At 39.4% G+C, this 27,107-nt stretch overlaps 2 protein-coding genes across 5 annotated transcripts in view; one reads left to right on the forward strand and one right to left on the reverse strand.

The window, feature by feature from the left end:
• Positions 1 to 5,574, forward strand: part of vnd (ventral nervous system defective) — a 29,308-nt gene extending 23,734 nt beyond the window's left edge. For both annotated transcript variants that reach the window (XM_089473157.1, XM_018016704.2), the window contains exon 3: positions 3,576 to 5,574. In XM_089473157.1, coding sequence (XP_089329283.1) covers positions 3,576 to 4,498 — 923 coding nt within the window. In that variant the 3' untranslated portion in view covers positions 4,499 to 5,574. The remainder of the gene's footprint in view (positions 1 to 3,575) is intronic.
• LOC149267940 (uncharacterized) overlaps positions 1 to 27,107 on the reverse strand; it is a 293,596-nt gene that overhangs the window by 113,816 nt on the left and 152,673 nt on the right. Inside the window, exon 3 of one of the 3 annotated variants that reach the window (XR_016270854.1) lies at positions 15,614 to 16,021. The exons of the other annotated variants lie outside the window; for them this stretch is intronic. The gene's annotated coding sequence lies outside the window, so the exon portion shown is untranslated. Of the gene's footprint in view, positions 1 to 15,613; positions 16,022 to 27,107 lie in introns of those variants that run through there. 3 annotated transcript variants of the gene reach the window in all.

Consider the following 27,107-nt stretch of genomic DNA (forward strand, 5'->3'; position numbering starts at 1 on the left):
TATATCCATGGAGTTAACAGGGCAGTGTCAGAAGCAGAGTAAGGGGAAGCAGCAGGAGCAGGAGCAGGAGCAGGGGATATTTGAGAGTGAACGCCTAATAATATTGTTCAATAATTGCCTCACAAAAGGCAGCTGTGTTTGCATATCTACGGGCGCAGTCTGTGTGTCGAGGGCTAGTCGAGGGCTAACCCTTGGCTGTGGCCATGCCACGCCCCATTGGGCAGACGCCTTCGGCTTTGCATGGAGTGCAGTTAGCTGGGATATGATGTGTCGATTCAGGTGCTTGAAATGCGAAGTGGCCGTGCGGTCGGAACCACCCCGTTGCCAGGCCCAGGCCCAGGCCCAGAGCCGAGTCGAAACCCCCGACTGAACTGTGGCCCAAACATAATCTTGACTAATAGTTTGTATGCGCTTCACACTTGAGGATTAATTTTGTTATTTTTATTTTTCGCTTTTCGTTTTTTTATTTTTTTATTTTTATACCCTGAACCCATTGAAAATGGGAAATCAGGGTATAATGGTTTTGTGAAAAGTATGTAACAGGCAGAAGGAATCATCGCAGACCCCATAAAGTATATATATTCTTGATCAGCACGACGAGCTGAGTCGATATAGCCCTGTCCGTCTGTCCGTCCGTCCGTCCGTCCGTCCGTCCGTCCGTCCGTCCGTCCGTCCGTCCGTCCGTCCGTATGAGCAAAAGGATCTCAGAAGATATAAGAGCTAGAGAGCTGAAATTTGGCATGCATACTCGTGTATACCATAGGCAGTACAAGTTTGCTTTATTTTTTCGATAACTCGTCCGATAACTTTTTTATCGAGAATAATCGAAAAATCGACATTGTTTTTTCAGCTTAATTTGAACATTTTTAGACCTGGAGACTTCAAATTTGCGTTGTATATAAAGTTAGTAGATACAAAGATTTTGTAATTTACAGATTTTGGATACCACGCCCCCTTCGCCCCAAATTTGTAAAAAACGCACACGCATGGACACACATTTTAGCTACATGATTACGCTCTAAAAGTTTTATTAGGATCGTATGTCTACAAAAGAAATTATTCAACAAATAAATTCTCACACTGCAGTGCAGCCCAAGCGCAGCCGCTGCTAGCTGCGCAGTTTGCAGAGCGCGTGCTTATACGTGCATGTGTATGTATGTGTGCATAATAGAAGTCCAGAATGATTAGAATATCAGTTTGGAGGGTTCAGGGTATCTCCTAGTCGAGCAGTCTCGACTGGAGCCTTCTTACTTGTTTATTTTTCGTTTTGTTCATATGTCGCCGTCTCCGTCGCCGTTGCCCTCACCGTCCCCTGCCGCGTTGTTGTCGCGGACACAACATTGTTCAGTCATTCCTTTCGTATAAGCCTGGAAATTTATGGCACGCACTTCCGTTTCGTCCTTTTTCGCTTTTGCACGGCCTTTCCTTGTTTTATTATACCAATTTCATTTTTTTCCTTTTGTCTTTTCGTTGATATGGTGCTCCAGCTACAAATTATAATTGTTGCCTGTTTGCCGTTTTTTTTTTCTCTCTCTAATTTTTTTTTTTTTTTTGGGAAATTTCACAGCTGTAAGTCGAGTCGTTTTGATTATATTAAGTTATTAATTTGTTGAGTTGTCATGGTGAGGACGAGTCTCGAGCTGGACGGGAGCGGGAACCGAGAGAGGGTCTGGGGCCGGTTTAGACGGCCCTCCTCCTGCTCCTCCAAGTTCTGTTTAGTCAATTGTGACGGAATGCGCAATGCAAGCCAGACTTGAGATGGTCTTTAATGCGAGGATCGCACACAAAGGCTGAAGCCAAACGCCTCTGGCCAATAAATCAAGGCAATTGTATTGGCGATATCAAAAGTGGGCGTTGGGCAATAGCGGAAGAGAGGGAGCCGGATGCAGGATGCAGCACACAGAAGTCAGGGGCAGGGCCAGGGGTAGGGGCAGGGGCGGCCATTAGGAGGCAGCGCTGTTTGAGGTTTGGCTTTTGTGTCGCATCCCATTGTCTGCCAGTTACAGACCTTAATGTATTTTCATTAGCATTTGGTTATGTATTCTCTTCCTCTTCCTCTTGCAAGCTCCCTTTCTCGCTCGCACTCGCTGGCAGCACGGCACAAACAATGACAACAGCAAAAATAATAAAAGAATGAAAAGATCGCACACAAACAGCCATCGCAAAAGGCAACACTGCGAAGGTCAGAAGGCAGACGAGCAATTGCCCTAAAAGGTGTAACTCTGCAGGGTTGCCTCTGTCTCTGCCGCTGCCCCTGTCTCTGCCGCTGCCTCTGCCTCTGTCTCTGCCGTCAGCCCAGTCAACCAGGTAGCATCCGATCGATCGAGCCTAGTCAATGGCCCGCTCCTTCTAATTGACGTTATTAGTTGTACCCTCTCCCTGCTCTCCGCTCTGCGGTGTTCGTGGTTCGAGTCAGGGTCGCTTGCATCTGCACTGCCACCCCTCATCCCTCATCCCTCCAACTCTCTAGCTGCAGCCTAATCCAATTGTACGACTCGTTGGCGGTTCTGCTCTTTACCCACTGCCAATTTCTGCCTGCTCATGTCCATTGGGTGTGTGCCTGCGTGTGTTTGGTGTGTGTGTATGTGTGTGTTTGCATTAATTTTTCTAAATTGTTGACAAATTGACTCTACAACTAGACTGAGCAGAGTCGGGCGCTAGATAAATACAGACTGTGAGCCACAGCCCTAGTTCTTGCCTAGTTCGCTTTCAAATTTCTTGTTCAACAATTTTGCTGTTTCATATGTGGTAGATATTCTATATATATAGTGTATATATATATAAGTATAAGTATACATATTCTTATGCATATATAAAGCAAACTTTAACATTAGTTTTTGTCCTCTTTAGATGCGTTTCTTAGTATGGATTGCTCATCTTTCACATCTTTTGCCAATGAAAATTCAGTTCAGCAGATTCGTTATTTTGTAGTAAATAAATAATAGTTGATCTATGTTTTCCAATCCTTTTTTTTATTAAAGAGAATTAAAGTTAGTTTCCAATTTTGACAAGTCGTCGAAAGTTAATACAGTCCTGTCTCGATTTTTTGAACTCCTCTAAATCGCAAATCACGATAAATCGAAAAAAAACCTCTATCCTTTTGAATAAAATTCGTTCTCAATAATTCTCGATAATTTGAATTTTTGTGTAAGTCGCAAAAAACTGATTCCCTTGCCATTTCGAATTATCGAGACTCTGCTGTACCTACTTATATTTCGATATTGATTTTCTATATAAACTATATACTATACGGGCAGCCTTCTGACTGATTTAAGTTAGCTGATGAAAAATCATTTTTTGATCAATTTTCTGATGCTCCTGATCATTATTATTATCATCAACCAGACATATCGATAGCATATTTAGCTGTCATATCCATATATCATACGTCATCAACGACTTTTAGGATGATCATGACGATCATCAATCAGTATGCTTATGGAATATGGTATAATATAGTATTATCAACAACACTATTCCATTTCAATTGATATAGATATATTAACTAATTCACACTCTTCCCCCTGCTCGCTCTCTCTCTCTCTCTCTCTCTCTCTCTCTCTCTCTCTCATCAGGTACTCAACAGCCAGCCAGTCCGGATAGCACCTCACCAGTGACCTCCGAGGTCTCCTACACATACATTGGCTCCAATTGCCAGACCTCGCCCGCCCTCTCTGGCGACTACAAGAGCTACAGTCGCTCGGCGGACAGCGACGCGCTCTCTGTGGGCGATGCGCTGCATACGCTGCATGGCAGCGCTGCAGCCGGTGGCACATCAGCGGCGCATGCGTTACACAACAACAACAACAACAATAACAATAATAGTAACAACAACAACAATGACAATAGTCTGAAGCACGATGGAGGCGCCGGCAGCGGCAGCAACCACGACGACAGTCTGAACGAGGACGGCATCGAGGAGGACATCGACGATGTGGACGACGCGGACGGCAGCGGTGGCGGCGGCGTCAATGCCGACGGCATGCCGAACAAGAAGCGCAAGCGACGCGTTCTATTCACAAAGGCGCAGACGTACGAGCTGGAGCGACGATTCCGGCAGCAGCGCTACCTGAGCGCGCCGGAGCGCGAGCACCTGGCCAGCTTGATACGGCTGACGCCGACGCAGGTGAAGATCTGGTTCCAGAACCATCGCTACAAGACCAAGCGGGCGCAGAACGAGAAGGGCTACGAGCACACGGGCATGATACACGGCAACGCCATCCATCCGCATCATCCGTCGGCGCTGCCCTCGCCCCGGCGCGTCGCTGTGCCCGTGCTGGTGCGCAACGGCAAGCCCTGCCTGGGCGATGGCTCCAAGCTGGCTCAGGACTGTGTCAGCACGGCGACGGCCATGCAGAATGCCGCCGCCCATCACCTGGTGGCACTGAACGGCGCCGCTGCCTATCAGCATGCGGCTGCTGCCGCCGCTGCCGGCCTCCACGCGCACGCCCACGCGCACGCCCATCCCCACGCGCAGCGAGCCGCCTGGTGGCCCTAATATTGCTAGCTGCCTGGGTTCGAGTAGGTGGCCGACCTGGATGGCAGCGCCCAACTGACTCTGCCGACTCGAATACTGGACAATAAGCGCGAGCTGAGCTGCGTCGATCGGGCATTCGAACGAACAAAGAGACAAAAAAAAAAAAAACAAACAACAACAACAACAAAAACAAACGGAAATTTGGTGCAATAATAAATAAAGAGCCGCGAGTGGTTGCCGTTGCCCATCGGCCATCAGCGAACCCCCCAGACTAGTCTTGGCCAGTGCTCTACGCCAAGCCACGATTGTTGCTGCAGTGTTGCCAGTGACAACAACAACAACAGCAACAACAACCGCAACAGCAACAACAGATATCATTCGTGTAATAAACAAGACGAAGAAGAGATACATTTTTTTCCCTCAGCTCTAAAGCTGTGGGCCACTTAGTCGTAGTCATTTTTTTTTTACACCATTTTTTTTTTTTTTTTTTTTACACAAGAGTCGTTATAAAAATAGAAGAAAAAAAAACAAAGAAACGTTAGTTAAAGTAAGCAATTTTTTTCGCCTAGCATTAGTTAAATGTAATAATTAATTTTATTCAAATAGAAAATATGCGCTAAACACAAAAAAGAAAAAAAAAAAACATTGTTTTGTAAATAAATAATATATATATAACATATAAAATATAAACAAATTAAATATATATATATATAAAATTCAACTAACGGGACAGCTAATAGTTATAATCGTGTATATATACATATATGTATATATATATGTATATATAATATATGTATTGCAACAATAATGAAGTAGTGTCCGATTCGTAGGCGTAATTCCATTTGTTTATAAACAACACATAAACATAGACGAGGTCCAGGCGAGATCGTAACTGTAACATATAATTCTAAAAATCCAAATATAATCAAATTTCCTTTTTTTTTCTTAGTGCATAAATAAATAAATAGAAGAAAAATGCAAACTCTTTGAATTTATAGCGCGTAACGAGTTCATTAATGTTAACACAAACGTCATCAAACTTAACAAATGTATTTGTAATATAAACAGAAAATAAAAGAAAATTTTCAAAATATAAATATATTCGAGTTTCTATATTATGCTTATAGAATGCTTTATTTGCATGCAGTCAAAATCTGAGTGAATATAAATTCGGAATTCGACGGTCATCTATTTCGATATTGTCCCCAACAATGTTCATTTAACGTAGTCCCTAGCAGGATTTTTCCATGATTTGTGATCTTATTCAGCTTCTCCTTTGATGCCATCATTATCTGCTCAATTGTAGCTGAGTATCGCCATTTCCTAGGGAACAAGAAAAATCCAGGGTGGAGCAGATCTGAAAATCTATTTTCAATTTATGAAAATCTGAAATTAACATTAAACATAATTGAACATTTCTGCAAACAAAATTAAATGTGTAAACTGAGAAAATGCTCAGCATATATACATACATATATGTATTTATATATGTTAAAATGCAGCTCTTCAGTCTGCAAAAAAAAAAATAATAATAATAATAATAATGCAAGTACAGTCTCACCTTACTTCAGGCAATATAAGAAAAAAGATAAAAATAATTTTTTTTTAAATCGTAGAAATTAAGAAATCAAGTATCATGTTTTGTTTATTTTTTTTTTTTTTTTAATTATTTATTTATTTTTTACTTTTTCATTATGCAGTAAATATTGTCTATTTTTTTTAATCATAGAAAAAAAGAACACAAGTATCATATTTTTATTTATTTATTTAATTTTTTTTTTTTTTTTTGCTTTTCTTGAATTCTTTTGTATTTTGATTTATTTATTTATTGTTTTGCCTTTTTTATTAAGCAGCAAATATTTTCGATTTTTTTTTTAATCATAGAAAATAAGAATTCGAGATTAATGTATTATTTTTTTCCCCTTTATTATTATTATTGTTATTATTATTATTATTATTATTATTATTATTATTATTTATTATTTTTTTTTTTTTTTTTTTTTTTTGCTTTTTTTATTATGCAGCAAAAATTGTCTATGAATGTATAGCTCACTTTGATCATGGGCCTGACTTCTTGAAAATAAATAAATAATAAATATTTTTGTTTATTTATTTATATTAAGAATACAAAATAATGATTGATCCATGCTCACAACTGAGAGAAACGCGCAGACTGTGCAAAGAAGAGAACATGTCTAAAGCCAGGGCTTAGAGTCTAGAGTCCAGAGGTTGGAATCGCTTCAACTGTTGCAAGTGTTGGCTGTATTCCTATTTAGAGCTATTGGGCTGACGCGATCGACCAGCTATAAAACTGAGTCTTTGCGATCAAATGAATAGTAAGAATATTAATATTGCTAGTCTCTCGTAAATAGCTCGAGTAATATAGTTAATGTAAGGTATAGCATCACTCCTGGTTGTTTATTCATTTTGATTGAGCTATTAACCAATCCATGGAAACCTTGATAGCTCTCTAAATGCGAGCTTAATGACAATATAATATTTGATATGTGTAATTAACATAGATGACATTACACTCATTTGCGACATGAACTCTTTGTTCAAGCTAAGAGCTGGCCAAAGTGTACATACATATATCGATGGTGGTAAAGAGTGTGTTAGGGTATTGCAGTGTCGACAAGCCATCGATAGTTATCAGATGGCGGCGGCAGCTGGTTAAAAAAAAAAAAAAAAAACAAGTAAGAAGGCTCCAGTCGAGACTGCTCGACTAGGAGATACCCTGAACCTTCCAAGCTGATATTCTAATCATTCTGGACTTCTTTTATGCATACACATGCACTTATAAGCACGCGATCTGCTGACTGCGCAGTTAGCAGCGGCTGCGCTTGGGCTGCGCTTGGGCTACGCTGCAATGTGAGGAATATTATGAGAATTTATTTCTTGAATAATTTCTTTTATAGACATACAATCTTATTGAAACTTTCAGAGCGTAATCATATGATTAAAATGTGTGCTCATTCCAAAGCACAAGTCTCTAGTACTTGAAATGCGTTTTTTGCAAATTGTTGGCGAAGGGGGCGTGGTATATAAACTCTGTAGATTGCAAAATCTTTGTATCCATAAACTTTATATACAACGCAAATTTGAAGTCTCCAGGTCTAAAAGTGTTCAAATTAGGCTCAAAAACAATGTCGATTTTTCGATTATTCTCGATAAAAAGTTATTGGACGAGTTATCGAAAAAATAAGATAAACTTGTACTGCCTATGGTATACACGAGTATGCATGCCAAATTTCAGCTCTCTTGCTCTTATATCTTCTGAGATCCTTTTGCTCATACGGACGGACGGACGGACGGACGGACAGACGGACAAGGCTATATCGACTCAGCTCGTCATCCTGATCAAGAATATATATACTTTATGGGGTCTGCGATGATTCCTTCTGCCTGTTACATACTTTTCACAAAACCATTATACCCTGACTTCCCATTTTCAATGGGTTCAGGGTATAAAAATCGAACTAGTTCTTTTAAAATCCGATAACGAAAGTTCGCTTGCGCAGCTCTGAAATATGTTCGTGCCTTGCTCAGCATCAAACAATCTAGTAGTCTGCGTGGTTGATGTCACACTTGTATGTCAACTCAAATATGCTGATATAGCTTCAAATATATTGTAAAAGTTAACCGTCTTACAATAAAATGGGAAAACGAAATTTAAAAGCTCAATTGGTAATTTTTTATATTTTTTACATTTTTACATTTTCGAATATTAACTAAATGTAAATTAATTAATTAATTTAAATGTGAATTAATTTAGATACCCGGCGGAAGGGTTTCTCCCGACAAGAATATGCAACGTAAGTGTTAAATTTAGATATTTAATTAATATGTATACATTTATATAATATATGGATACATTTTACATATTTTGTCTTCCAACAGAGGTTTCTGCTGCCAGTGCTACTAGCGCTGCTGCGGCTCCATCTATTCCAGGAGCAGTTTCCGAACCACCAGAACGTACTCTACCGCGTCGGCGGGTAAGTTTTCCTTTTTTGTGTCAATGCGCCAGCTACCATTGATTCTTATTGCAGGGACGTGCACGCAACAGTCAGTTGAACTCGGTGGTTATGGGAGAAGACAGTGTCGGTCTCAAGCCAGAAATGATCTTAGCCGCATTTCCCTACGAAAATGAGCTTATGTTTGCCGTAAAATTTAAGAATCGTAGGCTGCCAGAGTTGATAACTGCCCAGCAGTTGAAGGTGCTTGACATAAGAATGCTAATTCAATATTACGCAAACAATCTACGTTATCCACATAATGAGAATCCTACGATGTAATATTGTTTAAATTGGCCGAAAATAAAAATATTAATAAAATACCAAACTCATTTAATAAAATATAAAAATATTTCGAAACAATTAAAAAAGTTAACATCAGTTGCATCGATCGGGAGATCGGGATTCGAACCGCGGCTTCTCGATCGAGCGTTATGCAGCTAACATACTACGCCACCTCACTTCTGCTAGTGGCGCTGGCAAAACTCAAATAGATTCACTGCTGCTGCGCCATTTACCAAAACTAAACGAAACTAACAGCTGATGTGATTCAACGAATGTTTCTAGAAGAAGTTTGAATGTATGTGTGCACACGCATACGATGCTGTTGAAGCTGCTGCACGTGCGTTTGTTAATTGGCCAAATATTTGATTATTTTTTATTAATTTTTGACTGAACGGAATTTAATGAAACTTTCAGCATATGATCTACATATTATATTGAATATTTGAGAAATTAAAAAAAAAGAAAAATCATTCACAATTACCTATAGTGGCATCTGATTTGAACTGAATGAATGTTTTTACTCGATAAAAACATAACGGGATGATTTATCGAATTTTAAAAGCAAACTCGACGTCCGCGCTGTATATACGGTCATTTAAAAAAAAAAAAAATTGAAGTCTCTAGCTCTTATATCTTCGGAAATCGACGCGTTCAAACATACGGACAGACGGACGGACGGACAGACGGACAGACAGACAGACGGACAGGGCCAAATCGACTCAGCTCGTCGCCCTGATCAAGAATATATATACTTTGTGGGGTTGGCCACGCCTCCCTCTGCCTGTTACATACATTTCAACAAAACCATTATACCCTGATTTCCCATTGAAAATGGGTTCAGGGTATAAAAAAAAAAGAAATACAAAAAAAAAAAAGCATTAAGCAGCTCATAAATACGACTTGATTATGGCTTTTAGCTACCGTTCAGCTGTGTGGCCGGCAATTGGACTCGTAATCCATTAATGATTATACGAATATAGTACTACTGGCACTCATAGCCTGGACTTTGGTAATGATACCCAGCGATAAGCTGGGCCCGGCCATAGGCAATGCATTCAATACGAATGTATGACATGGCATGGCCTGGGCTGGTATGGCATGGCATGGCATGGCATGGCCCCATAATTGCCCGGTTACAACATATTGACTTTATGGCAGGGCCATCAATAGCCGATTTAGTGGGTGGCGGGCAATAAGCAGTCGCCTAGTGGCAGTTGTTGTTGTAGTTGTAGTTGTGGAATATGCCACTCAATTGTCAACTGACGGTGAGCAATACAAAATGCAAGTGGATCGCGAATCGAAAGTCACATTGGGAATAACTCTTTCTCCCCTCTCTCTCACTCCCACACCCACTCCCACTCGCTCACTACATGGGAGGGCACATAAAGAACTCGAACTCAAGTAGATGTTTTTGAGTATCTCATAAAATAAACAAGTGCTACGGCAATTTAAATTACTCATCAATGAGCGCGACAAAGCACTCGAATCCGAGCCACGGCATTGCATACATACCTAGGCATTATAAGTATGTATATAGATATATATATGTATATACGGATAGCATTAGCAAGTAAAAAGTTGCAGTCGGGCGTAACCAATTGCCGAATACTCATGCACGGCTCAAGTGCTGTCAGTTCTAGTTTGACACGCCTCTAAATTATATACATTTGATTATGGGCTGATCAGGAAAATCTTCACACTTTGCAATTCGATACAAAGCTCATACGGACAGACAGCGACGGGCATTGCACAAAACCTATACACCCATTTCACTGTTGTGAATGCGTATAATAAACAGCGAGTGCTTGGTCATATATTATGCTAAGCAACAACAACAACAACAAAAGTATTTTTACACAGCCCATAAACTGAACGATTATTGAAGTGCCATAAATATTAATATATATTTTTATGATTTCTTTACTTCAATTTTGTTGTTGATGTTTTTTTTTTTTTTTTTTTTTAGATTTATCAACAAGCAGCAGGAAATTTAAATGTTGATATTTATAATTTATTTAAATTTACAATTTATTTATATATACCAAAACTTCACACATTTACATTTATCACATGGCTCACTATATTTAATGAAAGAACTAATTGAAATTAAAACTATGTTTCGATATGATAAATATTTAATTAAGGCATTATTAATATCTTTCAGGAAGATAAGCAGAAATTGAATGTGTTGCCCCCTCACACATGCTTAGTACTACTACTATATATAAGTATTTATCTTGGAATTGTTTCTATTCTCAGCTCCGAGTGGCCACATAAAAATACCAACTCTCGTAATTGGTCTATAAATTTCGATTGCTCGAAATCGCGATTTTCACAATTTCCTCCGCTCCCGTTCCCGGGCCATTGAATTTATTTGCATAAAGTTTTGTTTTTAGATTTTAGTTTTTATTTGTTTTTTTTTTTTGTTTTTTTTTTTTTTTTTGGCTTGGGGCTATCGCACAGGATGTTGATTAAACGGAGCTCGCATATCAGTTTCACATTGCGAAGATCTAGATTAGACGTAATAGCTGCTCCAAGACTGATATTGCCTGCCAGTGGCTGTGCGAGTTAACACAATAATAAACCTTTTGTTATTATTAATATTATTATTCTTGTTGTTGTTGCATTATTGTTGCTCGCTTTGCTTTTCAGATAAGCCCTGCGCTCAGAAGGTGCAAACTGGTTGTCACACGGCGTCAAACTTGTGCGAGTGTGCGTATGTGTGTGTGTGTGTGTGTGTGTGTGTGTGTGTGTGTGTGTGGTCGGCCATATCAGCAATATGTCTTGCACGGCTGGACAAGCTGGCCAGCGATCGCGTCACACACAAACTACGTACATACATATGTACACACATACATATGTACATATATATGGTGGCCTGGCATGGACATGTCAAGTACAAACGTGCGAGCTTATCGAGCCCCTGGCCCGAACGCTTGATGGATGCGGAGATGTGGAAACACAGTCAAGATACTGAGTGCACCAGCCAGCTAAGAGATATGTGAAGATTTCTAGAACGAACTTGGCAAGCATTATATATTATATTATTATAATATAGTCAGTATTATCATATATGCAGCTGAACAAGCCGCAGGGAAATTATTTATATATATTAACGGGATTGAACAAGATTATATGGATATAGAAAATCTAAGAGCATATGGATCAGGCTAAAATTCTGTAACTCATGTCGTGCTCTTCTGCTTGCTGCTCCATATCTATTTTATACTGATTATCTACCAATAGCATGATAAACTGATGGTATGCGACTCAACCTTTATTTTAGTTTATATACAAATTTAAAAATATTTTTTAAATTTACATAATAATTTGATAATTGTATATCCCATATTTAATAAAATCTAAATTTTTTAAATTTATTTTGACTTTTCTTACAATTTTAAGATTACGTTATTTGCTCAGATTGTAATTGTTCTATTTATCCAAATAACATTCTCTGCCTTTGGCTGTCATTTAGGCAATATTAATTACCTAAAAATAAATATAAATCACAAATAAATATAAAAAAGTATCGAAATAGTATTTATTGAGTGGATATAAATTAATTTAAAAATGATGTAAAGAATATTTTTCTTTTTTAATAAAAACAGATGTAATAACATGTTGAATATTTATTTAATAATAAATAAACATTTTAAAATATAAACATATAAGGTTAAATTCAGAATGACCTATAATAATAATAATAATAATAATTATAATAATAATAATAACAATAATGAATATATAAAAATGTCCTAATTAATTTAAAATAAATAATAATTATTAAAAACCAAAAATATGTAAATTAATAAATAAATAAATAAATATGTTTACAACAATAGTTAAAACTAATTACTTAAATAAAAATATTTCAAGAAAAATTTTTAAAATATTGTTAAATATTTTCAGTTGCCTTAAGTATCCCCAAAAGGCCTCTCAATAGACTCCCAGTTTGTATGCCTCCCTAGCAACGTTTTTGATGAATTCCATGTCCTCAATTCAAGTTGGCAAATACTTGGCGAAACCTTGTAATTGGGTAATGGGCACAAGGTAAGCTCAGCGCAGGGATACTATGGCCACAATGAGAACAAGCGCAAAAAACAACAAAAACAACAACAGCAACAACAACAACAACATGAAGAAGAATAACTGTAACAATATCACTTCAACTTCAGATAAACTGGGCAAAGCGAAGCACTTGTCAACACGTCCCAAGAACAAGGAGTACGTGGAATTCCATGTGAGTCGAGTCGTCGAACGCCACTTACAACGCTTAATCAGCACCGATTTCAGTCGATATATAATGCCTGTTGTTGTTCTTGTTGTATTTGCTTGGTTGTTCAATTTTGGCATTGATAAAGCTGGCAGACAGTGCCAGACAACGACAACAACAACAACAGCAACAACAGCAACGACAAAGACAACGACAACAACAACGACGACGACGACGAGAATGAGAACGAGAACGAGAACGACATTGAATCGATTGTGGGCAGTTTGTAAAGAAAAAAGTTGATTAACGCCATATAAAGTGTTGTATATATATATTTATATTAATATAAATATATATGTGTATAGATTTGGTCGATCGAATAAATAAATTTATCACAAAATAAACGTAAATCAGTGAACAGAAATGTAGAAATTAAACAGGCCAAGTAAAGACCGTTAAGCAAATAAATGAGATTACAATTAATAAAATAATCGATAAGTGCCCATAGCTGTTATTGGATGTATATACATATATATAAATATATATGAAAAAAAAATTAATATATATATATATATTTATATATATGTATATATACTGCCATAACCGTAGCTCGATTCCTGCTATTTTCTTTTTGATTGTAGGCCAAAAGCTAATTGCGTTTTTGATTTAACGACGTGCAGTTGGCGAATTGTCAGGCACTTGAGCTGTTGCTCCCCTCCTCTTTTCCCTCTCCCTCCCCCTTTCCCTTTCCCTCCCCCTTCACCAGCGATCGCTTAGCCATTTGGCTTTCCATATCTTTGCTCGCCTCCATGTGGGCGTCAACCATTTCACTCGACTTCTCTGTGTGTGTGTATGTGTGTGTGCGGGTTCTCAATTCGATTTTTGCTTGCTTCGCCCATTCGGCGTGTGGGCGTGGCGTTTAGATAAGCACTCCGTGCACTCGCCTCCCATTGGCCACAGCAGCTCCAATCGTATATATCAAATGGCATAAATGCTTTTTGTTGTTCCTTTTTCTGTTGATTGAATGAAACAATTAAAAAGAACTCAATGGGATTAACCAAATTATGTATAATTATTTACATATTTATGTGGGGTATATATTTAAATGTTTTCTATGAATTATGGAATTTTATCAATATGATTTTCCATTCCATGAGTTCGTTGGGACTTGTATGAGAGGCTGCAGAAGACTCGATCGGATCTATGTGGAGTGCACGTATTTATACTGGATCAGACTCAACTGCTATGGCATGTCTCTTTATTCATTTCGCTGTGTGTGTTTGAGAGCAAGAAAACCGTACTGAACTCACCAAATCGGAAATATGCCATTTCATAGACATACGTGAGCCAGAGACTTGAATGAAAAATGTTGCTCTGGCATTTAATATGGTATATGTATATTCTCTGATAAACATTTTATGTACAGGCGAGTCCCGAAAATTCGAAATGACAATAGGATAAGTTTTTTTTTTTTTTTCGATTTACACTGAAGTTAAAATTATCGAGATCCAAATTTTTTCAAGGGAATAGAATTTCTTCGATTTGATGAGATTTTCGATCTAGCATAGAACAGATTATCGAGACTCGACTGTATACAAAAAAAAAAAACAAGTAAGAAAGCTCTAGTCGAGACTGCTCGACTACGAGATCCCCTGAACCCTTGGAGTGCTAGCTATTTCAATAATTTTTCGCGTCTTTCAGCTTACACAAGAAACACACACACATACACAAACACATACACACACAAGCACCCACGCATAAACACGCATGGGCTGCAGTGTGCGCTTTTTTGTGTTTTTTCCCATTTTCAATGGGAAATCAGGGTATAATGGTTTTGTTGAAATGTATGTAACAGGCAGAGGGAGGCGTGGCAGACCCCACAAAGTATATATATTCTTGATCAGGGCGACGAGCTGAGTCGATTTGGCCCTGTCCGTCTGTCCGTCCGTCCGTCCGTCCGTCTGTCCGTCTGTCCGTATGTTTGAACGCGTCGATTTCCGAAGATATAAGAGCTAGAGACTTCATTTTTTTTTAATGACCGTATATACAGCGCGGACGTCGAGTTTGCTTTTAAAATTCGATAAATCATCCCGTTATGTTTTTTATCGAGTAAAAACATTCATTCAGTTCAAATCAGATGCCACTATAGGTAATTGTGAATGATTTTTCTTTTTTTTAATTTCTCAAATATTCAATATAATATGTAGATCATATGCTGAAAGTTTCATTAAATTCCGTTCAGTCAAAAATTAATAAAAAATAATCAAATATTTGGCCAATTAACAAACGCACGTGCAGCAGCTTCAACAGCATCGTATGCGTGTGCACACATACATTCAAACTTCTTCTAGAAACATTCGTTGAATCACATCAGCTGTTAGTTTCGTTTAGTTTTGGTAGATGGCGCAGCAGCAGTGAATCTATTTGAGTTTTGCCAGCGCCACTAGCAGAAGTGAGGTGGCGTAGTGTGTTAGCTGCATGACGCTCGATCGAGAAGTCCGCGGTTCGAATCCCGATCTCCCGATCGATGCAACTGATGTTAACTTTTTTAATTGTTTCGAAATATTTTTATATTTTATTAAATGAGTTTGGTATTTTATTAATATTTTTATTTTCGGCCAATTTAAACAATATTACATCGTAGGATTCTCATTATGTGGATAACGTAGATTGTTTGCGTAATATTGAATTAGCATTCTTATGTCAAGCACCTTCAACTGCTGGGCAGTTATCAACTCTGGCAGCCTACGATTCTTAAATTTTACGGCAAACATAAGCTCATTTTCGTAAGGAAATGCGGCTAAGATCCTTTCTGGCTTGAGACCGAAACTGTCTTCTCCCATAACCACCGAGTTCAACTCACTGTTACGTGGACTTCCCTGCAATAAGAATCAATGGTAGCTGGCGCATTGACACAAAAAGGAAAACTTACCCGCCGACGCGGTAGAGTACGTTCTGGTGGTTCTGGTGGTACTGCTCCTGCAATAGATGGAGCCGCAGCAGCGCTAGTAGCACTGGCAGCAGAAACCGCTGTTGGAAGACAAAATATGTAAAATGTATCCATATATTATATAAATGTATACATATTAATTAAATATCTAAATTTAACACTTACGTTGCATATTCTGAGCGGGAGAAACCCTTCCGTCGAGTATCTAAATTAATTCACATTTAAATTAATTAATTAATTTACATTTAGTTAATATTCGAAAATGTAAAAATGTAAAAAATATAAAAAATTACCGATTGAGCTTTTTTTTCGTTTTTTCGTTTTCCCATTTTATTGTAAGACGGTTAACTTTTACAATATATTTGAAGCTATATCAGCATATTTGAGTTGACATACAAGTGTGACATCAACCACGCAGACTACTAGATTGTTTGATGCTGAGCAAGGCACGAACATATTTCAGAGGTGCTCAAGCGAACTTTCGTTATCGGATTTTAAAAGAACTAGTTCGATTTTTATACCCTGAACCCATTGAAAATGGGAAGTCAGGGTATAATGGTTTTGTGAAAAGTATGTAACAGGCAGAAGGAATCATCGCAGACCCCATAAAGTATATATATTCTTGATCAGGATGACGAGCTGAGTCGATATAGCCCTGTCCGTCTGTCCGTCCGTCCGTCCGTATGAGCAATCTGAGGATCTCAGAAGATATAAGAGCTAGAGAGCTGAAATTTGGCATGCATACTCGTGTATACCATAGGCAGTACAAGTTTATCTTATTTTTTCGATAACTCGTCCAATAACTTTTTTATCGGGAATAATTGAAAAATCTACATTGTTTTTTCAGCCTAATTTGAACACTTTTAGACCTGGAGACTTCAAATTTGCGTTGTATATAAAGTTAATGGATACAAAGATTTTGCAATCTACAGAGTTTATATACCACGCCCCCTTCGCCACCAATTTGTAAAAAACGCATTTCAAGTACTAGAGACTTGTATTTTGGAATGTGCACACATTTTAACCATATGATTACGCTCTGAAGTTTCAATAAGATTGTATGTCTATAAAAGAAATTATTCAAGAAATAAATTCTCATAATATTCCTCACATTGCAGCGCAGCCCAAGCGCAGCCGCTGCTAACTGCGCAGTCAGCAGAGCGCGTGCTTATAATTGCATGTGTATGCATAAAAGAAGTCCAGAATGATTAGAATATTAGCTTGGAGTGTTCAGGGTATCTCCTAGTCGAGCAGTCTCGACTGGAGCCTTCTTACTTGTTTTTTATTAATTAGTCATTATTCCTGTTATTATTCCTATTCTTGTTTTTATTATTAATTATTTTTTATTCATATATAAATTCATTGAATATATACTTATTTTATTCATTTGCCTTTGCTAGACTAGAACTGATGGCTCCTACTGTAGTAGCTAGGGTTCTTTTAAACTACATATATAGAGAGGTGCACTACATATATGTATATAATATGTATACTTTGTTGGGTAACATTCATTGATTGTCAGTGTCAGTTAACTTGTTCAAAAAGATGTATTTGATTCCCACTGGGGCTGCTGCTCCCAGCAGAGTAATGAAGCCCATGCAGCTAGGCCTGGAGCTGGCCAGGATTTGGCATTTTCAATTAGTTGGGTCTTCGGCTTGACCGTTGTCCGCAAATAAAATGCAATTTTAATGACAAAACTCTCACACAATGTGGCATGCGCCAAGCGGCATGCGGCATGCGGCATGCGGCATGCGACAGGGCTACAAAGTCACAAAGCCACAAAGTCGCAATTCTAATTAGCCAATGTGCTGCAATAAAGCGCCGGAAAGCCGCGCTCCGGGGCGCGACGAGGTGTGCTGGGACGAGAGAGCTGATGCGGCGTAGGGGAGACGGGGGGGGGGGGGGGGGGGGGGGGGGGGGAATGAAAATCAAATCAAATTAAATCAAAGTTGATGGCTCATTTTACAGTTGTTAGCGGCGTTGCGGGGGCGTGGCATGCTTCGGCGGCGACTCGTGTGAGAATGGGTATTGAAAAATTTAATAACGCCCAGTGCAATCGTTGTTGTTGTTGTTGTTGGCCGCTGCTGGCAGCGGTTGTTTGTTGTTCATTTCGCGACCATCGTCATTATCTGCATGTAATTTCTCATTTTCATAGTCAATTAAGTCAATCACACGCCCTTTTAGCCACCGCAGCACCGCCGCCGTCGCCGTCGCCGTCGTCGTCGTCGTCGTAGTCGTTGCTGTCTAGAAAGCCACCCTGCAAATTAACACGTCGTCGCCGTCGTCATCGTTGCTCGATTGGTGGGTTGGCGGTGTCGTTCGGTGGGTTGCTGGCTGTCTAGCTGTCTAGCTGGCTAGCTGGCTGGTGGGCTGGTGGTGTTTGTTCCGTTTCCGTTGCCACTGCCAGCGGGCCTTTTGTTTTTATTTGTAACGCAATGCAGCTCGACGCGGCTCGACTCGGCGCGTTTATTGCTCAATTTTCATCGATGTTGCCAAAATTACATATTCATAGTTCACCGCGTGGGCAATCCAACAACCACCACCACCACCACCACCACCGCCGCCGGCGAGCAACCACCAGCATTACGATTACCATTACCACAAGGCGGCCCGCGGGCAGCGGGTAGCGGGCAGCGGGCTCAATAACTGTAACAATTTCAAGCACTAAAAGGACACGTGGCAGCTGCTTTTAAAATTGAATTTCCTGCTTGTAATCTTGTCGAGTCAATTGTTTCTGTGTGCGGCCAGTGGTTGGCACAGAGCCACCCACCCAACCACCAACCAAGCAACACCACTCCCCCACCACCTCCGATGATGTTCGCAATGTTGTTTTTCAGTTGCATCCCACACACACACACACACACACACACACACACACACACACACACACACGCACACACGTGTCAACAGCTGGCCCTAGCAGGCGCGTGCACTCCCTCCACCTCTCGCCCTCTCCTCCTCTCCCTTCCACTGGCACACGTCTTTATTTATGAAGATGCGGCCAATCTGTTGGCCATTTGTGCACACCTCGGCCCTCAGCCAGTGGGCGCTAAGACGGCAACGGCGGCGTCGGCTTTGCGGCCAGGATTAGCTCTGGCTGACACCGAACGAGGCAAGTGCAAATTGTAAGCGAGCTCGTAAATCAACAGAGTGAATCAATTAGAGTATCTTTTCTATTAATAAGCTTTGAGTCCAGGCCATTCAAGTTGTGTTCGTCTGAAGAAATGATCTCCAGTCTCTGAAGGAAACGATCTACCAATAGTCTCCTTTAGTAGTTCATTTTTTCAGACTAATCTAATCTAATGCCAAATTGTATATTTAATATTTATTTATGTAAGTGCAGTATAACGAATGGCTCCATTAGGCGCCGACCTGGTCGACTTGAGAGTTCACACGAATCTGTTCGTCATTTACATGTGGAGGCGAGAGGCGAAACCCTTTGCGAGCCTTCGAGCCTTCGAGCCTTCGTCGTCCCAGCTGCACCCCGAGAAGCGAAGCACTTTGTGGACCGCCTTGCGTGTCTGGCAGAGTTTGCCATTAAAAAGCCACCGAACATCAATTTAAATATTGCATTACAATGATTTGCATAAAAGGCAACACGCAGCAGCAACAACAACAACAACAACAACAACAGCAGCTGAGTGACTGAGTGATTGAAAGAGTGTGTGAATGTTGTCTCTCCCCCAATCAAAGTTAACAAATAAGTATAGATAAGCAAATGTGCTCGACTGGAATACCCTGTAAGTCGGCCGAAGTGGGTATAATGCACAAAGTTGCTTAGCAAGACACTTTATGCTCGACTGAAACACCCTGTAAATGAGCTGAAGTTGGCCAAGTTAAAGACTGGCCTGGCATATACCCTGGGAAAATGTATTCATTGCTCAAATGCAGGAAGACAAACAATATGTGCTGTAAGGAGCACATGTTTAATACCCTGTAAGTAGCCTAAGCAGCCTAAAGCAGTCAAGGGCAACAGTTATACGCATTGCACATACCCTAGGAAAACAACTTAAGTAAACTGCAGGGTGGAAATTTGATCGATCGACTGCAATACCCTGTAAAAGGTCATAAAGAAGACAAATAAACTATAGTACACAGAGTATCTACTCATGAAATATAATTAATACATTATTTAATTATTAGAAGTTTTGCAATACCAGAGCACTGTTCGGCTCAAATACCCTGTAAAATGCTTTAAAAATTTCAGGTGAACAATTCTGCTCTTATATATCATTGCCCAAGAAACGAGCTAAAGCAGATTTTTAATTCTGAATAAAATTGAGTAATACCAAAATACCCTGTAAATAACCTTATTGGGAATTTAAATATATTTTAAAATAAATATTTAAAATAAAATAATAAATACCCTTAAATAGCCTTATTCGGAATTTAAATATTTAAAGCAAAAATTAAGCATTAACCTGTAAATACCCTGCAAATATTCTGAGGTATGTAGGTATTGACAAAAAAAGGAATAGTAATATATATATAGAACATTAGTTCGACTGAAATACCTTGTAAGTAGCCTGTAGAATATTCACATAGCAAATATCCTAGAAAAGCTTGAGTATTGAATATTGAGCAGCACTTAGCCAGCTAATGTTAAAGCACATTGAAAGTCAATCAAGGGTATATCATTTCTAATACAGAGCATAGCCTGGATATATGAATATGATATGAGTAGATATATCAAAGCTGTCCAGCTAAGTATATTTGATGATAAACCATTTATCATTTGCAGTCCTGGCTCACGTTTTCCCCCCTATATAGAGTTTGGTTTATTACAGACATTCTCACAGCTTGATATGGCCCGGGTCTGGCCCCTTTTGTAGAGCAGGGCATAGCAGCCATTAAGCCAATATAAATTTGCACTTTCACATGACCTCGCGTTGGCGTTTGATATTCCAGCTCAATACTGCTGACTGTGTGTCCCCCTCCCTCTCTCTCCCTCCCTTTCCCTTTCTCTCTCTCTCTCTCTCTCTCTCTCTCTTTGTGTTTGTTGCTCTTTTGGCTAATTTGAATATGACGCGCCGAGAGCGTCTGTGTGCTTAGTGCTTCCCACGATATTGATATGACTTCAGTGTGTTTCGTGCTCGGGCGCTGGGGGTCGCAGCAAATCAAAATTGAAATCAACAAACAATAATGTGGCAGCAGCCATTAGCGTCTAGGCTAGGGGTAAGTTGCACGTGCAACAGCACCTGAGCATGGAAATTGTGGCAGGATCGAAAACCCTTTTAGATGTCCTTTCTCTCCTCATGCTGCTGAGATCTGAATGCAGATCAACAGCTGAGGCAGCTCCACTGTTTAACCTTTGATTTTGATTGCATTATTATTGGTAAATAAACGAAACGAAACGAAACGAAACGAAGCGAGGCGACAGCAACAACAAACAACAACAAATCAAATAGCGATTTGTAGGCAAACACTGAGCCGCGAACTCAAACAAACTTTGAGGGTGCAGACAATAGAGAAATCAATCAATAGAATTCCTCGAGCTCGTCCACGTCCTCGCCTCACACGTCACAACATTTTTGGGCGCCGTCCTCGCTGAGAAGCAGTCGGCAATTAACTCTAACCGCGCTTTGAACCCGAACCACACACCAAACGGAAGTCATTAAGTTGGCCATCCAGAAAGGGTTGAGGTTCACGTTGCCGTGTGCCGTCTAATTGCGCGGGGGCGTGCGATTCCTGCTCATGTCCAGGTCGACAGGGGTGAACGGGCTACGCCCGGGGGACGGGGGCCCTGAAATTCGAGTAGACATTTACCGCGACGGACACTCGCCCAAAAGGCAGATGCGCTAATTTGCTGACAACTGAGCAGAGTTCATTGAGAAAAAAGATGGGAATTTTGATTTTGAAAAGGTGCTGCAAAAGTTATTTAATTATGGTAGAGCTAGATAGTGTTGTGGCTGATGAAAAGCTGCCTCTGGGAGCAAATAAATATTCATTAAACAAACAAACATATGCGGTAATCGATAAATATCGATGAGTATAAGGGATCCTTTTACCACAAGCTGACATTCAATCGATATATACCGTATAATATTGGATATAATATTATGCGATATATATCGATAAAACGTCTGCTGGTGGTAGATGGATAGAAAGGATCTCGCTGCTGTCGAATAGTGCAATCTATTGACTCCAAATCGAAGAGCGTAAAATATAATATGATCTATGTCAATATGCAGATTATTATAGAGGATTATCGCACGGACCAGAGACACCTCCACGGGAGGGACTTCATCGACCGTGAGGCATCTCGCGTGAGATTGATATTCTATAATGAATATACCCTATGCTTAAAATCCTTAAAATCATATACCTAAGTGTATGATTCTAATAATATTTCATTTTTATAACTGGATTATTGAGCTCTATTTCAAGAGCCCCCACCACACCTGGCTTGATCCGGCCCTGATACAGACAAATAGAGAGATATAAATATGTAAGAGAGAAGGAAAGAAAACACATTCAAACTGACAGCTAACACAACTTCAGTAAGATTTATACTAAACCTAGTTACTTTCAGACATTCATTCAGTCAGATATCTCCATAGCCATATTTAAGAATCATACAGCGAGCCAAACAAATCGACTTTGCTCACTTGGACTCTGCTCAAACGGCACAAAGACTCTGCTTGACAATGGCAACGGCATGCAGGCGTACAGGATGCTGCTGGCCAGCGGACAGACGGCGAGTGGACGGAAGATATAGAGCACTAGACACTGGTCATTGGCCACTGGATACTGGACACACACACACACACACACACACACACACTGAAGGAAGTAACGAGGCACCAAGTGCCACATAAATCACTGGGGCGAGTCGGAGGGGGGCGCTGGCACAATTGACGTCAACAATAACTAACAATGATGTCAACTTGTAATTGAATTGATTGACAATATTTTATATGGAAGTTGAATATGGACCAGGGCATGGCATGGCCCTTGGCCCCTTTGATGGCAAAAATTTGTTTAGATTAGCATTAATGGGGAGCCAGCTCGAAGCACGACGCTGCCGATGGCCGATGATGAGGCATGTGGGGTGGGGAAGTGAGAGAGTGAGAGAGTGAGGGAGTGAGGGAAGGGGGGGTGCCTCGTCAGTGTTGACCCTGGCAATTGTGACGCACAGGACACGGGCGAGTGGTTGGCGGGTCGTAAAAAACGATAAGACGACTATTCAATAAAAATACTTTAAGCGGAAAAACAAACTTGAATGGCGATAAAAAAAAGAGCGTACAACATGCGCCAGCAGCATCGACAAGGGTCACACAACTCAAACAGAACCACACCAACCACCCACCCACCCATCCAACCGCCCACTCGTTTTGGACAGCTCGTTGTGTAAGGACGAGGACGCGGACGAGGACGAAGACGCGGACAGGCGCAATATGTGCCGAGGCAGGGGTCACCCTTGTGTTGAGCTGCGCTTTTTAGTTAATGAAATCGTTTGCTAAATGAAACGTAAAGCCAAAAGCTAACAACATCGGCCAAATGGCCTGAGATCGACCCTAAGAGTCAATCCTTTTTTGTTGCCAGCCAAACGGAAGCGGAAATGTGTCGCCGTTCAATTGTAGCGTCAAGATTTTTAAAATCGAATTTCAAGTTGTTTTCAATTTTTTTTTTTTTTGTTTTTTTTTTTTTTTTTTTTCTCTTTCAAATTTCAATTCCAGATTTTGAAAAAGAAAAAAATGAGCCACAAAATCATTTTAAAACCACTTGAAAATGACATTCGGAACGGCATTCGATCTGGATGTGGCTAACTGTGTGTGCGTTTCCGTTTCCGCTTTTTTAGTTTCGCCAACATTTTCATGCTGTGGTCTGCGCACTTGGCCCCTGCGATTAATTCGATGATTTATGCAATGCGGAAGGGTTGCTTAATTCATCTCATTCACTTCCATGCGATGGCCAGCCCAGCGAGACGCAGCCGAACTATAAATCAAATAATTAAGGCACTCAAATATATTTATTTATGGTATATATTTGCGAAATATCATAAAATACTATGCATAAAAGGAATAAGGATCTAAAAAAGATTCAAAATTATGTTTAATAATAAAATAAATATTCAAATTATTTTAATGCATAATAATAATCGCTTAATAAAATATTAAAAAATATTCTTAATTTAATTACTAAAAAATATTACAGAAATATTTAAATTTAAATAAATGAATTATAAGCTTAGGAAATTTATTTTGTACAATTTTCTCTATGTTTCACGATCATAAATATTTTACAACAAAATTTTTATGTAATTTTAAAAAATGTTAATTGTTTTTTATATTTGTAATAATTTTAATATTTAAAGCATCAAATTCTTTAAATAATAAATAATATTTTAAATATTATTACAAAATAAATTAGAAATAATTTAGTATTCAAAGAATGTCTTCTTCGAAATAATATAAATAAATAAAAAATTTTTTTTTCAATTTAAATTTATTTCATTCATTGTTATAACTACATAATTTTGTGAATGGTATTGAAAAAAAAAAAAAAAAAAATAAATAAATAGAAATACATAAATAAATAAAAAAAATGTATATATTTTATTTTTACAAACTTTACTAATAATTCTAAATTTTTAAATATTTTTGTATTTAAAAATGCGTGTTTTTTTTTATTCGTAGAAATAAATTTGTATTTTATTTTTATTTTAATAAAAAAGAGTGGTATTAATAATTTTATTATTAAAAAAAAAAAAAACATATTACTATTTTTATGCTAACAAATTATTGATTATGCTAATAAAATATTTATTATTTACAAACATATTCCATGGCATTCCATTATTTTATTTTATTTTTTTTTTTTTTATAGTGAACCTATTTTCAGCATTTCGTAGAGTATTTATTAGTTCTGCTCAGGTTGGCTGAAATCCGCATATAGAAACTCCTCAACGAGCTGAAAGTTTGGCTAGATTTTATTTCTTCTATTTTGGCTGCTTCTTCTCCTTTTCATTTTCTTTTTCTTTTCCTTTTTTTTTTTTTTTTTTGCATATTTACGCCTTTGAGCCGCGCCCCGCAGCAAATGACTGCAACGTATTCGCATTCGCAGTCAGGACAGCGCCAGAGCCCGTGCTGGCGCTAGTCCACGGCGAAGTCCTGGCCGCAGTCGTATCTTTTGCATTTGCAGCAGGATTCGTACTTGTTGTCTGGTTATCAACACACGCTTCCGGAACTTAATGGCCTGAATCCTTTTGCAACTGCTGTCGTTGCCGTTGCCGTTGCCGTTGCCTTTGCTGCTGCTGCCTTGATTTGCCTTTTAGAGTTTTTGTTTGTCCAGGACACTTGTTAAGTGCATTGGCCTGTAATAATTTCGTGCCCAGTTCAGCGAGCCGCTGCCATAGCCTGCCGCCGTGTGGAGACCTCCGGCAAATCCTTTCAGTGCTCCCGGCCAGGATATTTTGCGAGTCGTTCACTTTTGGGCTATTTCATTATTTGCCTTCTGCTTGTCTGCTCTCGTTAGTATTTTGTCGTATATCTTACGGCTTGTGTAAATCATTTGCAACGCTGACTTTGAATTATGGAAGAAACGGGCTAATTTACGAGCATTCGCTGGCTTCGGCTGGAGGAAGAAGCAAATCTGAATTGAAATTGAAATTGAAATTGGAATCGTAGTTGGCTCTTGGATTTGGCTTTATGGCAAACAAATTTACTTGGCAATTCTCTCTCACCATCTTCCCCTCTCTCCATCTCTCTCTCTCTCTCTCTCTCTCTCTCTCTCTCTCTCTCTCTCTCTCTCTCTCTCTGTTTTCTGTGTTTACTTAACGCAATTTACACGCTTTGTTTTTAATGCGCTTTTGATGAAGCCATCATGTCACATTACATCAAATGTGACCGCTCGTCGCTCTATCGCTCCCCCTCTCCCTCGCCCCATCGCTCTGTGCGAGGGTGTTAATAAACACACGCACACACTCACTCTCCCAGATCTAACCAGCATAGCAAAATACAATAACAACACAATAAAAGTCAAGCAAATCTCCAGGCAGTCATCTCGTACCTTCGCCTCCTGCCGCCGCTCCTCATGCTCGCCTCGGCCATTTAGCAGCGCGTCTCACTGCAAAAATCTCATAAACACTTGCCTCCGGCTCGGCCCAAGCGCACAAATTGAAATCTGGTTAGACACAAGGGTGTTCCTCGAGGGTGTACGCACGGCGTTTATACGGCCGGCGGGGCGGAGATGCGACGCCAAACAGATTTAACTGGGCAAACAAACGAAACGCTTTTCGTTTTCGGCATTCATGAGCAGCTCATGCGTGCAAATCGGAGCGAGCAAGTGGAAAGCGGACAACGGGCTCGCACGAGCCAGGGGCAGCGCAAGGGCCACGAAATGGACAACAAGACCGAGCAGTCCCCAGCCATAAATGATTGGATATGGTGTGTAGTGGGAGTCACATCTATATAGATACATACATGCGCATGCACGTGTATGTGTATTCGTATGTTTACATACATTTAGTTTCAGTTGACATAACCTGTCAACGTTGGGCTCAAGAGAGCGAGAGATCTCATTCTCTCTCTCTTTCTCTCTCTTGATATCCCCCTCTCTCTTGATATTTCTCTACCCATCGCACACTATTCTCATTATCCTCTCGCCTTATGACTTTCTGAACTTCTATCTCGCTATCTTTTTCTCTCTCTCACTTTCTCTCTCTCGATCTATCACTTTATTTTGTCCCTCTTGGTCTCTCTCTCTCTCTCTTTCTCTTTATCTTATTTCTTTCTAGCTCCCTCTCTCTCACCTTCTTTTTCTAGAATCTATCCCCCGCTCACACTCTCTCTCACACAGTATTCTTCTATATCCTCTCTCCTTATGAATCTATGAATTTCTATTTTACTCTCTCTCTCTCTCTCTCTCCTCTCTCTCTGTCTATCTCTATCTATCTGTTTATTTTATCTCTCTGTTTCTGTCTGTCTCATTTTTTCGTTCTCTTTCCTTTTTTCTCTCCCTCTCTCCTGATCAATCATACATCTTATATACAAGTCCACTAGTCACTGGAAATCGACCTCTACTATATTATGCATATGCAAGTTCTTCTACCTTAACGAACCCTTTCTTTCTTTCCCTTTAGATCTAGAATATGATTTTACAGAAAAAAACTATTTCATATTGAGCTCTGATAAGCCAATGATAAACCGTATCAAATAAATCGCC

This window comes from Drosophila arizonae, chromosome X (genome assembly GCF_054131065.1).
Source record: "Drosophila arizonae isolate 15081-1271.41 chromosome X, UAZ_ARI_1.0, whole genome shotgun sequence".
In the NCBI taxonomy this organism is placed as follows: Eukaryota; Metazoa; Arthropoda; class Insecta; order Diptera; family Drosophilidae; genus Drosophila; species Drosophila arizonae.